Source organism: Perca fluviatilis, chromosome 3 (genome assembly GCF_010015445.1).
Source record: "Perca fluviatilis chromosome 3, GENO_Pfluv_1.0, whole genome shotgun sequence".
Taxonomy (NCBI): Eukaryota; Metazoa; Chordata; class Actinopteri; order Perciformes; family Percidae; genus Perca; species Perca fluviatilis.
The window spans coordinates 27877066-27892678 of record NC_053114.1 but is presented as its reverse complement, the minus strand read 5'-3'; the positions used below and the strand labels follow the sequence as shown (position 1 = coordinate 27892678).

General features: G+C 39.7%; 1 protein-coding gene and 1 non-coding gene across 3 annotated transcripts; one reads left to right on the top strand and one right to left on the bottom strand.

Annotated features, from left to right (window-relative positions):
- Window positions 1-285: 285 nt before the first annotated feature.
- Window positions 286-15593, bottom strand: LOC120555476 (C-type lectin domain family 18 member A-like). 2 transcript variants are annotated; one of them, XM_039794176.1, is made up of 12 exons: window positions 15398-15591; window positions 14117-14208; window positions 7364-7597; window positions 7129-7226; window positions 6597-6718; window positions 6134-6241; window positions 5904-5996; window positions 4678-4784; window positions 4416-4545; window positions 4167-4263; window positions 3303-3394; window positions 286-1137 (listed from the first exon to the last, which is right to left on the bottom strand). In XM_039794176.1, the coding sequence occupies exons 1-12, from the start codon at window positions 15507-15509 to the stop codon at window positions 1100-1102; spliced, it is 1323 nt and encodes a 440-aa protein (XP_039650110.1). In that variant the 5' UTR covers window positions 15510-15591; the 3' UTR covers window positions 286-1099. The 2 variants fall into 2 exon arrangements, with proteins under 2 accessions (XP_039650110.1, XP_039650111.1); XM_039794177.1 differs by lacking the exons at window positions 286-1137; window positions 3303-3394 and adding an exon at window positions 3794-4008 and having other exon boundaries at window positions 15398-15593.
- trnal-uaa lies at window positions 12466-12548 on the top strand. The gene has a single exon. It is a non-coding gene; the product is annotated as a tRNA-Leu (tRNA).
- Window positions 15594-15613: the final 20 nt, after the last annotated feature.

Sequence of the window (15613 nt, the reverse complement as noted above, 5' to 3'; positions counted from 1 at the left end):
ATTCCTGTTTCCATACAATGGCTGGTCTGAGTTGGACGGGGCAAGAGTATCACTGTCATTATCATGACAATGGAAGCTAATTCCACTGCCACTAGCGCCATTCTGAAACCCTCTGCAGCACCAGCTTATCAGGGGGCACCATGAGAACAGCAGGAAGCTACGCGAGCGTCGCGTCTCAGGCGAAGATTTACACATACAGTACACACTCACAGGCAGACACACACACAAACACATTCAGGACTGATACTTTGTTTAGAAAAGCAGCCAAAGGCATGTACCACCACATCAGCAAAAAAAAAGTTTATTACATGGCAAATCTCATATACAGTAGTGACACACTGTGTGGCCAGTCCCTTTGATCCATCAGTAGCTCAGTCATTACAAATGCATGTTGTGCAGCCACACATTGTTCATCAACAGCAATTACATTTTCTAGTAGGCTGAAGAGCTCAAAGTTTCCAAAGATGCCATTGATACAACTCACTAATATGAGGCTGAACCCACAGGATGGTTAGTTTAGTTTAGCATAAAGATTGGAAACAAGGTCAGTTATGCTAAACTATGCTAACTGGCTGCTGCCCCATATTTACTGTAAAGAGAGTGGTATCGATCTGTCTAATTCTCAGTAAACAACTAAATAAACGTAATTCCCCAAAAATGTTTGAACTATTTCTTCAAGCTGACCGTATAGGGTACATTAGAGCTCATTTTAATATTCAACAAGTAAACAAACCTGACCAGCCTGTTTTTTGTGAACGCAGTGTGAGCCAGGTGCATGTGACGTGACATGAGATGTTTGAGGATGATTAAGCATCATGTCGAAGCACTGTTAACTTGCAGAAGGGAAAATCTAAAATGTGTTGTTTAAAGTGGAAACTAATATCTTAAACGTAAGAGTGAAACAACAAATTTTCTAAGTAACGTAGAACCCTTTACACATTCGCATTACACATTCAAACATGTACAGTATATCAAGTACATCTAAACTACACTGATCTGTGTACAATAATTGGAAAAAAAAAAAACATTAGTGGCCATTGTACCAACCAACATTTAACACATACTGCACACCTATTTTCACCCCTTTGAGAAATCCAGGTCACCTGCCATCCTCCCACCGGGCAATGTGCTCTGCAGCTGTGAAAAACACACAAACACACACAACCTTTAGAAAAAATGCAAATATGCATGGAATTTGGCATGTTGAGCACAAAAGCACCAAACAAAGGAAAACCGTTAAGTGTGTTTATAAATCCCCAATAATTCTTCAATTCTACTGAAATGTGGCAGTGATGAAACTGTTAATAATGTAAAACTCATTTTAATGCATATGGAAACACACAGTACTCTGGAGAAACATAGCTTAGTGTCTGCCTCGGGCTGTGTGATAGCCACTTATCCTTTTATCACCAATTAACACAACACAGCAATGAAGACCAGAAATTAATCTGATGGGAGAAGGAGGGCTCTGTATTCTTATAATCAGCTGAATTTATGCATTTTACTCTTTGTTGCTTCAGTGAAAGGTTGCTTTTATTTCTCGAGAGGAAGGATGGGAAAATGATTGATGTAAGGATATTCACATAGGTTTAGCTTTGTTAATGACCTCTATACTACTACAGATTAACTACATCTGATATATTATCCAACCCTTAAACCCTCTCTTGATCATGATCTGCTAGTCCTGTTTTACACTAACACAAACTACAAAGAGAAAGACATTAAGAGGTCTTCAAAAAGCCGGTTTTAAAAAAGTCATTCTGACAGCATTCAAAGTAGATCGCTCATTCAGCTATAAGTGATCAATACCAGATTACACATCAACCACTTGCAAAGATGCACTCAAGTGGATAAAACTAAATATCTGCCACCGTCTCATTCCTTACGATCAATGTAAGTGGAATGTGTGTGTCTAAACACTGGCCTTTGTGGAGCTGACGCATATTGATCGCTCAAAGGCTCTGGATGGCGAGGAATTGAGTTTCATTGATTTAGACTGAGTGCCATGTTTGAATGTGTAGGCAGGATCACATAGATCTTTCAATGTTGTGGACACACTGGATTAACATTTTAGACATCACCCTGCTGTGATTATCAGTGACAGAGGCTGTGAAATAGGTAATACTAATTGTCTGGACACAGTAGACCACAGCAGGTGCTTCTATCTAAACAAATAAAAAACACTGTAAAGCTCTAATAGGATATATTTTTTACATTAAACGCCGAATTAAATCAATGTGTAATGTGAAAGACTTACTTATAACGCTGAACTGACAACCCAAGTCTGCAGGCGGCACTTTTGATTCACTGTTTTAGTTTTCTGGCCTTCACGTTTACTTTGTGACTAAGTCTCATATCTCTCTCCAAAAAAAGTCAAACACCCACATATTTTTCTCAGGAGTTGGTGGACTAGGGTGCCTACTTGGTTTAGGGGTTAAGGCACTGACCACAAACCACAGCATCTCTGATATTCTCTATTGTCATCTCTAATAATGGCATACAATGCTCCAAAATTATCAATTAAAAAAAAGAAGTTGGTGGACCAAACTGGACCTAAATGTTGAGAGAATAGTAAACTTCCATTCATCAGTTGGATAGTCTTGTTGGATGTAAAATTGAAAGATGAATGAAAGAAAATTTTTTTTTGCTAAAAGGTATTATACCTTGAGAAGTTGATGGTGGTTTCTGGTAGTAAAAATGTCCGAACATGACTGGAAACAGGCTGCAGAAGTCACTCAGAATCTATGTTACTGGGGAATAGGTCAGCCACCTCCCAGGATCCCTCTGCACCTTTCCCAGAATGGCCAGTCACCACCATCAGCACCAATCATACTCAGGCAAGGAAAATTGAGGTCGGGGCACACATATCAGCTGCAGTGAATCCTGTTCTAATGGTACGAGCTTCACAGTTTCAGGGGACAGATCTGTTTCACCATGAAGTTCAGAGCCTGGTGGTTTTGCGCATCAGTTGCAGCTGGACATACAGTAGCATGCCAAGTTTAGAGGGAAATACAACAGGACAAGCCAGTCTCCCTAGCAAATCAACTGTGGACATGAAAAAATGCAGCCAACCAACCAAGTTTTCAGAGGCAAGAGAAAAAGCAACGCTATCAGTGATAAGCTATTTGGTTTTGTGCCCAAAGTCGAGAATGGCAAGTGTTAACTATTCTTAATTCCTATAATCGCCTATATCAAACGTCACATTTTTAGGGCGATCACATTGGGTGGTCATTTGTATAAAAGAGAACTCAACCTTCATCGCCTCAACACTTTCATCCACCCTCTCACAGAAGGAGCCTTACCATGCAGGCAAATGTATCGGTTCTGCGTTTTACATCGCTGGTCGTTCCAGTTAAAGGCACTTGACGCCTGCAGCTCGACACAGTTTCCAAAGCTAGACAGAGAAGGAGTAAGGGAGTGTCTACTGATTAGAAAGCTTTACTGTAAAGTTAAATCGGGAAAAAATGTCAGACCAGTTTTGTTTGTTTGAATTTCTGATGAAGTGGTATGAAACAGAGGATTTTGTAGTTTTTACTATAGAAACTCACAAAGCAAACAAACACAGATTTTTAAATGTGGCCAAATAGATTCAGTCTCACAATAGAAATCAGACATTAGTATAGACATTTATGCATGACTACATGTTTAAAAGTAGTTCTTACTGATATAATAGTTTATTGTGAAATTGATTATTATTGATAGATAGATAGATAGATAGATAGATAGATAGATAGATAGATAGATAGATAGATAGATAGATAGATAGATAGATAGAACAGAGGAATGTAGTGAAGGAGACACAGAAAGAGAGAGACATCTAGTGGTCAGAGTAAACTTTGCAGGTCAGCCAACATCAGTGTCCTGGTTCGTCCATATATAAAATGTAATTTATTTGAGACAGTGGATAATGTAATTTTAACATGAAAACTAATGAAAGACCAAACTACAGTATGTAGCTCTTGCAGTAGTCTTCAAGTCATGCATGTTGTAGATCCAAAAGCGTCACATCTGTAGATAAAAAAAAAAAAAGCCCAACGAAAAAAGTAATTTTCTACCTTTCAGATGATCTGTGTTTTGTTTGTTTGTTTAGCTCCATTTCACTTGGCCGTCTCTGTTTATGATGTACTCTGCAGTAGTTAATGTCTGTTAGTAAATGTGTCTCTTACCCTTGGTTGTCAGGTTGCCCAAAGGCAAAGCTGCTGAATCTAGGGATCTCTCCTGTGTCCCAGCGAAATGAGTCTTTCAGAGGCTTATATGTCAAACCTATGAAGTGAAAACATTGCTGTTTTTTACTTCCACCTGGTAGTACATATGGTCCAAAGGACAGCACAGCCTGCAATCTAATCTGGTAGTACTTCCCGGTGTTAGAAAACATTTATTTGAATGAATGAATGAAACAAGATGAAAGACTGTACCAATCCAGAAATTTCGTGTCGCAAAGTCAGAGTTGGTGACCTTGTTGCTCGTCTCCAGCTGACTGAGATAAAACGCCAGGATGTCCTGAACCTTCTGATTGTGGATCTGAGCTAGAATACCTGCTCGTTCCTGATGAAGTAAACAAAAGAAATAGTCACACTGAAAGCAGAATGTAAGTCCTCGTATGTAGATATATATGAGGTACAATGGCTGTAGAGCTTGTCTTACTCTCTCAGAGGGCAACACACACCTGTCTCTCACCTGACAGTGACTCTTGGCTCCATAGTAGGTATCAGCTTCTGATGACACCATGAAGCAATCACCATCTATCATCACATCACAGCTGTGGAAGGGAAACTGCACTTTCTCTGTTGGTACACAAGCCACCAAAATATGCCAAAAATTAACAATAATGATGCTGACCATGCATTATGGCTCAGGTACAATGAACAGACTTAAATGTGTTGTAATCATTTAAGCCTTTACACATGTAAATGTTAATGAAATTTGCAGAATTATGTCCAGGGACAGACTGATCTCATGAAGTGTCGTATGTATGACACGCCAATTCGTATGCCATTTTGGGCATGTTATCAAGACACATACTCGCTTTTTAGCGTATTAATCAACGCCCTTTGGCCTCCATTGACTTACATATAACTTGCGATTGCGTGTGAATTTACGCCGTAGCGAGCAGTATGAAAGGGCGAAAATCCGCGTAGGGAGGTTGGTCGGGGTGGTGGATGGGTCAAACACAGGACTTTCACCCAGGAGACCGGGGATCGTGTCCCGTGTGTCGCATTTCCTAAACTCAGCCGTCGCTTTCTTCTTTTCCTAAACCCAACCCGCGTCTCTGTGTCGCTCTTACACTGTTGTCCCCGGCAACCGAATGGTGGGCGGGCTCAGACACCTCCCAAATCGTCACGTGACAGCAAGCTACCATGACGTATGTCCTCATTGTCAATACGGCGTAGATATAATAAATGCAACGTGCTGTATACGGTAGACATACACGCGGCGTAGACATACACACGGATAGTTCAAAATACGTACACTACATACAAAGCCACTTGGCTTTAGAAAGTGGCGTGTATGTTTACGCAAAGTCATGATGTCACGTTGCCGGGGAGATTAATAAAAGAAACCCAAATCAAGTTACAGGAAATAATTCTGTTGCCTATTGAAACAGAATTTCTGATGCACAGAAATATAATTTACAGAGTAAGGTGTAAAACTGTCCCACTACTTGATATATACTGCAAATGTCATTACTGCTAAATGGTCTTTGTTGACACCATTAACAAGTCAATCAGCTGGTGCTTTCACCGTGTTTTCGTCACGTAACCAAACGTGGCATCCCTTAAGATAAAGACAGAATGTAGCAGCAACCAAATGAATTTCGTCAGGATGTGTGTTGAAACCATTCCTGTGTCTAGGAGTACAAATTGCTGAGTTATATGAAACACAAAGAAGCACACTGCACGTACCTGCACACTCAGTACCACCATAGCCAACATCACACAAGCAAGAGCATTCTTCTTCTTTGAAACGACCGTGTACACACTGCACACTGCACCGTACTGAAAAACAGACACGTGGTACAGTGAAACCTGCCTCTCCGCTAAGAACATTCAAGAAAACAGACCAATTAAATGATGCCTGATAGCAATATGTATACAATCTCAATACTACTACACTTGATGTTGATGAGAGGTACCCTGGCACAGGCGTCCAGTAAAGCCCGGGTCACACGTGCACTTGCAGGATGAGATGTTAAGATGGCCGTGCTGACCACAGCTCATTCGACACGGATTCTTCGGAATCTCTGACAACAAATACAGGCACACCACCAAACGCACACAAAACCAACGCACATGCAATATGAGCATCTTGAAAACTTTTTTTACCCAAATAAGTTGTCAAAATCACCACAGCCGAACTGTGATTCTAGTTGAATGATATAGGCAGAATACCATGGAACACACAAAATGCTTCACGAATGGCAAACCTGCATTTAAAATAACTGGTAGAAACAGTGAACGAAACATAACATTGATGGTAGATGAGAAATGGCCTTGAGGAGCGTAATGGACATAACAAATTTGGAGGTAGTAGTAGTTGTGGTAAATTCCATTTTTATCCCTTGAAAATACAATAAGTATGACATACCAATGTCTTACCACATAATCCACCTACATGGTCCCACAGTCTAAAGCAGCCAGACATGGAAGAGGTGCAGAGAGAGCAGTACAGGCCCGTCTTATAAGGCATCACCAGCTGACCATTCACCTCCCAGTTACCCCTGCATCAACACAAATATATACTACAGAACACATAAACTAAAAGACACAAAATCACACAAGATCTAGAGTAGCAGCAGGGGGGCTAAAAGCACATTAATGTTCAAAATGTCAAATAAAATAGCCACACAGAACAGGGACTTGATTTTACAATAAACACATTCTAAAGCCTTCACACAGGTAGTTGTATTAATATTATCTTTTTAATATGTACCAAGGACTCCCTGGAAATTAGTATTGACCTTTCATATCGGTATTGACCTGTTTTCAACAAGCATAACGATTTGTGAGCTGGATTACAGATAAAACAGTTTGTTATTTTTTTTTAAAGTATTACATTAATTTGCCACTTTTATTATATGCTGTTCCCAGATAAATTTAACATTTCATTTCAAAAGTGTGTAATTGTTACCCAGGGTAATATGCACAGACAAACATCTCCCAGAGGTCTCCTTCTCTCAGACACAGCTGGCTGGCACAGCCCACGTGACCCGAAGAGGCCCACACCAACTACACAACAACACAAGGTTGGACACACTACATCAGCACTTTTAAAGAAAAAACACAAATATGAATGTCTGTGAGGCGTCTGTAGTAAGTATGACTCCACACAAACATAGGTACAGTTTGTATCTGCTTGGTAATACCTGTGTATAGTGTTGACAGGTGGCGTTCTCCCTACATTGCCCACTCAAGTAGAGAAAATCTTTCCCCTCCTCAAACCAAGAGTGAATGGCATCAGAAAATGATGTGACACCATAAGCAGAGAGATGTGTGTTCCAGCCAACGTGTCTGAAAGATGAGGAGTGTTGAGGAGGCGAATCTGTGTGACACGATGCTGCCCTCTCCTTTGCAAGTAACGCCAACTTCTCATTCCACTCCTATAAAGACAATAATAATATTTAATGATATCATTACACATCTTTCATTTTTAACAATTACAGTAAAACTCCTTCAAGGGAAAATGTAATTTTGTTGCACATATTTTAGCCCTCTCTGTCAGGATCTTACATGCAGACAGGGGAGGTCTACTACTGACCAGCACACTGACTGTAGTCTGAAAAACATTACCGTAATACCTATTTTTCTACCTTTGTGTTTCAGAAGCGTTCTCTGTATTTTTTTTTAAACTTGTTTAAAAGCAGACCTGTTTGATAAAAATCAAAGGTTTTCAACTCTTCCTGTATACTTTTCAGTATTGGGGTCCAACAAACCTTCAGAGTATATTTGTCATATTCTGTTATCAATTCTGTCAGATTAGATTAATACTTGTCACAGCATTCACACCCACACCACATTCCTGGGACTTTAACGAAGGAAATTCTAATTTATTTATTTATTACATTACATTCATTTAAGTGAGTCCTAGCCAATTCCACATAAATAATGAATAATCAATTATTTATTTAAATTAATAATTAGTTAGCAATCAAATCAATAATTCCATCATCAACTCATTTATTTAACAAAATATATTAGTGGGGTCTGTTCAGGGGGAAACTTTGGGTTCAACATTGGGGGGGGTTGAGATCTCCACTTTTAAGCAAAATTGAAATTTTGAACGTTAAACATACTTTTCTGCATTCAATTTGTGCCTTTTAAGCATCAACTTATGTTGATATTAAATGTCTTTATTTATGTAAAGGAAATGATAATATGTTTTTGGGGTGGGTTGCACTGGCCAGTTTTGAACATTAAGGAAGGTCATATTGTACTTTGTAGATACTGATTAAAACTGGATGAAAGGAAAAACTCTTTCGCATGAAGGTCATTCCTAATAGTGCATGAGTGATTTTCTTTACCCGCTTAATCCTTTTCAGGGGTCGCAGCCAGTCTTAGAGTACAGCAGGCAACAGGCAGAGAGACACCTTTGGGCAAGCTGCCAGTCCATGGCAGGGCCAACAAACACAGACTGACACTCATTGTGTGCTACGCACTCGTATAAACACTTCACTAAGTGGCACATTTTCCAAGATTTGCAGTGGTTGATTCAAATAAACAACACACAAACTTCAATCACTCGGCCAAATTTGCTGTAGTACTCCTGTCGCAGAGACAGCAGAGAGTCAGGGTGGACAGACGCACTTCGAAAACCATCTTGGTGAGCACAGGGTCACCCCAAGCCTGTGTGTCTTGAGCCCCCTGCTGTTCAGCCTGCTCATACATGACTGCTCTGCCCGTTTCAACACCAATCATATAAAGTTTGCTGATGACATGACAGTGGTGGGTTTGATCAGCAATGATGATGTGTCTGCATACAGGAGGGAGGTAGAGGAGCTAACATCATGGTGCAGCTTACACAACCTCCATCTAAATGTCGATAAAACTAGGGAGATGGTCATTGACTTCAGGAGGGCGTTAACACACCATCACACGCCACTGAGTATTGGTAGTGCCGCTTGTGGAGAGAGTCAACAGCATTGTATGAAAACATGCTACGTATACTAAATGAATGAAATGAAACAATTTTGTGAAGTTGAATTAACTGAAGTTGAAAGATTGTCATTTTTGCATTTCAACTTTCTCACTTTTTCACCATCTTTAATTTTATGGTATTACACCTCTGACTGATTAGTTTTAAACTTTTTTGGGTAGCACTTTCTAATAAGATACACTTAATTTAGGGTTTATCAATTGTAAATAATAGCATCATCAGGGGTTAGTACATAATTTACTAATGCTTTGTAGATTAGTAGGAGTAGTGTTGGATAATAACGCATTATTTAGTAACCAATTGCAGAAATGTGATATATTTTTCAGTAATTTATAGTGAAAGGTGGAAATTCTGTAATTACCGTTCTTAATCCCAGTAACGCTCTGTTACTTTGACATTTTGTGTGGTCAACTTGTTTCTCAATGGGAGTTTAACGGAGGGTTTATATTACTTTGGTCTCTCTGCCTCCAATGGAGAAAATGGGCTTCCATAAAAACCACCTTGTTTTGTTGAAAAGATGTCTGAACTCTGCAGCTAAACAGTTGGGATGGGACCTCTGGAGTCTGTATATGTATCATAAGAAAGGTTTAGTTACTTATAAACCCTTCATACATGGTACCTTATTAGAAAGTGGTACACTCTTGAACAAGTAGGCTCTCTTTTAGGTTAAAGAAGCAATGAATGGAACCTCTAAATAATCTAATCAAATGTCTTTTTCTGTACGGTTAGACAGAGTTTGGAGAAACAACATCAGAGGTATGACACTGATGTGTGGTGTAGGAAGGCGAAGCGCCCCCTGAGATCATTGTTCACTCTGCTCTCTGATGTCAGCCAGCCAAAGTCATCGGCTCACACTTTGATGCCACCAGAGGTCACCGGGCAATAGTTCATCTATGACATTTCATTTCAAAGCATGTCATGTTGTATCTGCTGTGAGATTTGAATGTCTCATTAGGAAAAATTAGAGTTTATGCGTCTATCTATCTTTGTGGCACTATCAACAACTGCTCACTGTTGTGTACCAAATTAGCTAAATCAATAAAGTGCTCCATATTTTACTGTGAAGCTCTGCAGATCTGTTTTTCCAACCTAACTGCGTTACAATGAAGTGCTGGAGCGTGATAAGTTCTGAGAGAGATTAATAAAATACAATCTCACAAACAGAAGTCATGCTTTACATATCAAAAGTAAGTACTTTAATTTCTGTCTGTGTGACCTCATTATACTTTCTCAAGAACTCAAAGAAACCCTGCAGACAGGGGTACGAAAGGGAGGAGCATCATTCATTCCTAAAATATTGGTCATTTATCTCACCCTGAAAGCAAAGCCTAAAGGTCTATATTATAATCACTTCAACACAATCTCACCACGATGCTTACTGGTTAGTTCCTATGTGAAAAAAGCCTTATTCAGACATTCACAAACACAGCCGGAGCCTTGAGCCTCTTAACGTTTATCAGTAAAGCTCTTTAATATGCCTCTTCAGCTTGGCAAAGCTTGCTCTGAGGGTTTTTGTCGGGAAATTACCTGTAATAGCAGAGTTGAGAATGCAGAATTATTATCCACTTCCTCTTTTTCTCATTACTGCCTTATCAGTTGAGAACAGTTCTACGAGGCTGAAGAGCAGTCGAAGAAAGGGGGCTCAGTCTGTTCGAGTGGCTTTGAGGATGTAATCTATGACAAAGTGACAGTTTGCCCTGGCACAAATCTCCTATTAGGCCCGGAGGATAGCTAATGCATTGTGAATTCCATTATCCACCGTTACCGCTCCGTCATAATCACATGCATGCGAGACAGTTTCGCAGATAAGTACTGTATGGCGAAGCAATAGATGAAATACGATAGGGAGAGGATTTACTGTAGCTGGGGTGTTTTGCAGAGGGCAGGATTAGAGAACCTGAGTCACAAATGAATATTAAGAATTGCTGCACATTCAGCAACACTTGAACCCTCTAACTGCTCTGTCAAATTTATGATTGCATTTTGTGTACAGTATTTCACCTATGTGTGTTGATCATCAGTACTAAAAGAGTAACAAATTAAAATGTTGCTTAGTTTCATTCTTATTCTGGTAAAAAAAGAAAAAAGAAAGAAATTAAAGAATTGGTATCATTTCACTGTGCGACCATCACAATCCCACACGCAGCTAATTGGTTTTGGCTTTGTTCTGACTGTCCACTATCACTCAGCCTGCAGCAGAGCAAAACAAATGATGCACTAACACTATTATTTCACACTGTTGGGACTATTAACACCACAGAGGAAGACAGTTCAACTAGAAACCTTTATCCATGCCTTTGTTTAGTGATTTTGTGAGTTGTTGAGTTGTTGTCGATGATGATGATGATGATGATGATGATGATGATGATGAGGAAGATGAGGAAGATGAGGAAGATGAGGAAGATAGGATGACAGTAACAGTGCAAGCTGTACGTGTAGCTTGTTGTTGTTGATGATAGGGTGATGATATGTCTTGCCTGACGTATAATTGATGTACTGTATGCCATACTATAATCTGCTGTGTATTCTGTGTGCTTTTTATATGTATCTATGTTTTAAAGTTTTATGCCTGCTGTGACACAAATTGCCCTTTACTTGAGTATTTCCATTTTATGCTACTTTATTCTGCTACTCCTACTACATTTCGGAGACAAATATTGTACTTTTCACTCCACTACATGTATCTGACAGATTTAGTTACTTTGCAGATTCACATTATTAATACAAATTGTAAATCAACTAATACATTATGATTTAATAGATTAAGCTACTCAGCAGTATATAGAGTTATCAAACATATCCATACCTTAACCAGCTACAACATTAAAGTGACAAACATTAATGCATCACTAATTAATATCCAGAAATATGATATATGAATCTGAAATGGGCCTTTCTGCATAATAAGTACTTTTACTTTCGTTACTTTAAGTTAATTTTAATACTAATTATTTTGTACTTTTGCTTTAGCATGATTTTGAATGAAGGACTTTTACTTGTAACAGAGTATTTTGCAAGGTAGTATTGCTACTTTTAGTTAAGTAAAAGATCAGCGGTCTCATTTATAAAACTGTGCGTAGGATCCTTAGTACGTGCGCCTAAAAGCACAAAATGTAAGCAATGTTCCCTTTATGAATCAGAGATTTCCTACAAGTGTGCGTACGTGGATCAGCCTCTTATCCCGCCCTGTACACGCCTATTTTTAACCATAAATAGTCAATACAAAGCACCTCATGAATGCTGATCAGTATATGAATGACCCTGGCAGTTGTTACGCTGTATCATGATGACTGGCGGTAGTATAGGGAAACTATCACCAGGATGGCCGAGTGGTTAAGGCGTTGGACTTAAGATCCAATGGGCAAAAGCCCTCGTGGGTTCGAACCCCACTCCTGGTAGTAGGTCCACTACAAGATCTTCATAGTGTAGGGAAACATGATCAATAACTACATTTATTAATAATACGTCCTAAACGGCAGGCATTACGGCACTCGGGGACAGCTTCGATATACCAGACGTATTAACAGAACTGTATATTATATCCAAACAAGCCTTAGTGAAGATTATATATAATATTTTTTTTTTTAAAAACACTTAGCTGTCTGCCATTTCCCTCTGGAAACAGCCGGTTGCCCCCAGAGTGTCGAGTACCTGTATTTGGACCGGGATGGCACAGTTCCGGTGCGTTGCCCTCTCTACTGGACCCAATTCAGTACATAGATCCAAGAGCTCAGCTTTAGAAAATCTAAATCGGCATATAAGCCAGTCATCGTCATGGTCCCTGAAGTCTCTTTTTCTCCTGATTCTTCCATTAGCGTAGTCCTCCTGCAGGGCCAGCAGTGCCATCATGCAGCATTACGCACGGGTTCACTGCAGTATATGTTTACAACCTATTGTGATTGTTAACACCTTGCCAACACAGCATCAATTAGTGGTATCCCCCACCCCGAGATACAATTTGAAGACGAAAGAAAGTGTAATAGGATAACACACTTTTCTTCATGCAGGTTTTGTCACAAACAGTATTAAAGTTCGGACTGATAACGAGGAAATTAAGGGTAACGATTGCGCGAGAGCGTAACGGCTGTATTTTCAGTCTTTGACATTTGATGATATATGCAGTTTAGTTATTTACACTGTGCTCTGCCGTTATCCAATGGTAGGGTATTTGATGCTATCCTGTATTCCATGGAGTCGGGTCATCTCCTCCTCCTGCACTCCGTTTTTTATTTAAGATTTGAGTTGAAGGTGTTTGTGGAACAGTTATAACTTAGTACAAGCGCAAATAACACTGTTAGATTTCATCTTCATGGTAACGTGGATGATATGGAGTGAAAAAATATGCGTGAGGCATCAATACTAGAAAATATTAAGAGTAATCTTATTCCCATTTATTCTCTGCAGTCTGACTTCAGTTCACCGCCTCACCATCTGCGTCGCCAATTCCTATTTTGTCTCCAAAATGTGTGTACGCATGGGTCAGAGTTTGCATTGAGGACCGCACATTCTCCCGTCAAGTTTGTTTTTTATAAATCACAACCTTTGCGTGGGAAGTGGCGTACGCTCATTTTCAGCCCTGTTTTGTGCGTAGGCCTACGCCACGTTTATAAATGAGACCCCAGAACACTTCATCCACCACTGCAAATACTGTGGTGGTTTTGAAAGTGTCCTTCCTGGTCCTGAATGTTGTCAAAACTGCAAGGTCATTTGAACTCAAAAGCATTTTGGTTAAGTTTGCCACACATGGCCAAATATCTTCAATGAGTGGAGGGAGAGAGAGAGCCTACAGCTACAGAACAGTAACTCTTGACAAAAGACAAATATGTGCTGCTGAGGAAGACTAAACTTTGGTGTGAGAATCAGTTACCGTGGAGACAGTGTAAAACTACCATAAACTCACATTTATGTGACAGCATTCATGCCATTCAAACACACACTTAAGAAGCAGACAATGTATGCCACAAACCATTTTTTGCATGTTAGCTGCCATGGGTTTGACTCGGCTGCGCAGTCTATTGTGCTGGGCAACAATCTGCGAGTGGTCCTTCACCCCGAGCCCTGGAAGAAAACAGAAACACTCATTTAGTAACTGTGCCTCTACTGCCGTCACCATGGCAACGGAATGCAAATGTGTTGGCGGGATGTGTGTGTGTGTGTGTGTGTGTGTGTGTGTGTGTGTGTGTGTGTGTGTGTGTGTGTGTGTGTGTGTGTGTGTGTGTGTGTGTGTGTTTGAGTTTTGGAGCGTGGGTTAATACAGTCTGTCACTAACAATTCAACTCAAGGGTCAGCAAGGTTAAACAAAGTTCAAAATTCCTAACTATATTTGTATAATTGTGCCATGTAGGATGCACATCACTAGCTATAATATCTGGGATGACATATAAACTCCAGATTCTAGCAGTATAATGGGTCCCATTCTTAGTTGGATATGCTCCAAACATGAAATCTGCCTCTATGATCAAATAATATCCACTATGTATATATTTATATTTGGATCATGTCTTGAAATATTCTGGCAATAATATCTCTGTATTCTTGTTTTTTTTCGCAGTGTACTGTAATAAACGGACAAAATGTCCTTGTTTCTGCTTAGTTATATAATGTATTATAGCTTTGTACACTGCTCATAGATAAAGGGGTTGAAGTTAAGTGTTGCCAATGCCGAATAAATCTCATATTACATTAAATTAGGCCTGAGATCCTTAAATCATTCATGTAAGGACATATTGTGGATTAATGGCATTTTAGACTAAACTTTAATCTGCTTTGCTCTAATTAACTTATTTCACTCCTTTAAGTTACTTATTAGCCTACATCTGAGCACATTTCACTAAAAAATTAAAGAGTAGAGAGTTAGTTCCCCAGTGATGGGTTGACAATTTTGCCTTGTGTTTGGCAAACTGCCATCAAAATGCTAATTTTAAGCTGATGCCAAACTTCTGTAGCACAGCAGCCAGTGACAGAAAAGTTGTGCGGCTGGTGCTTTGCCAGATGGATTTGGACAGCTAAGAAAGCCCACTCGAGTCCCCAGCTTACATGATTGTAAAAACTTCCACTTATAAAACAGTATTTTCTTACACTTACTATAACTGCTATAACTTAAATAACATCAAGGAAAAATGTCTAAATTCTATTTAGCAGTCAAAATGTGTGCTAGTTCATAAAGTGTATCCTGCACTACGAATTCTAGAGTAGGCTACTGTCCCTCGTGGCCACCTGACTCGCGCACAGCTTGAAGTGTATTTACCGGGGATGGCGGACTTCTGGAGCTCCGGTGTTTCTGGGATAATCCGGTTCGCGTGGATAAACGGGAGCAGCAGGCACAAAACGGCAAACTTGGACGCTGTTCTAGACACCATTGTGAACTCCTGAAATGTCTCCAACAACAGTGCCCACTTTGCTCACAGTTATCCTGCCTTGCTGCTCATCTCCTCCCTCTTTTCACTTCAACAGCTTTCACGCC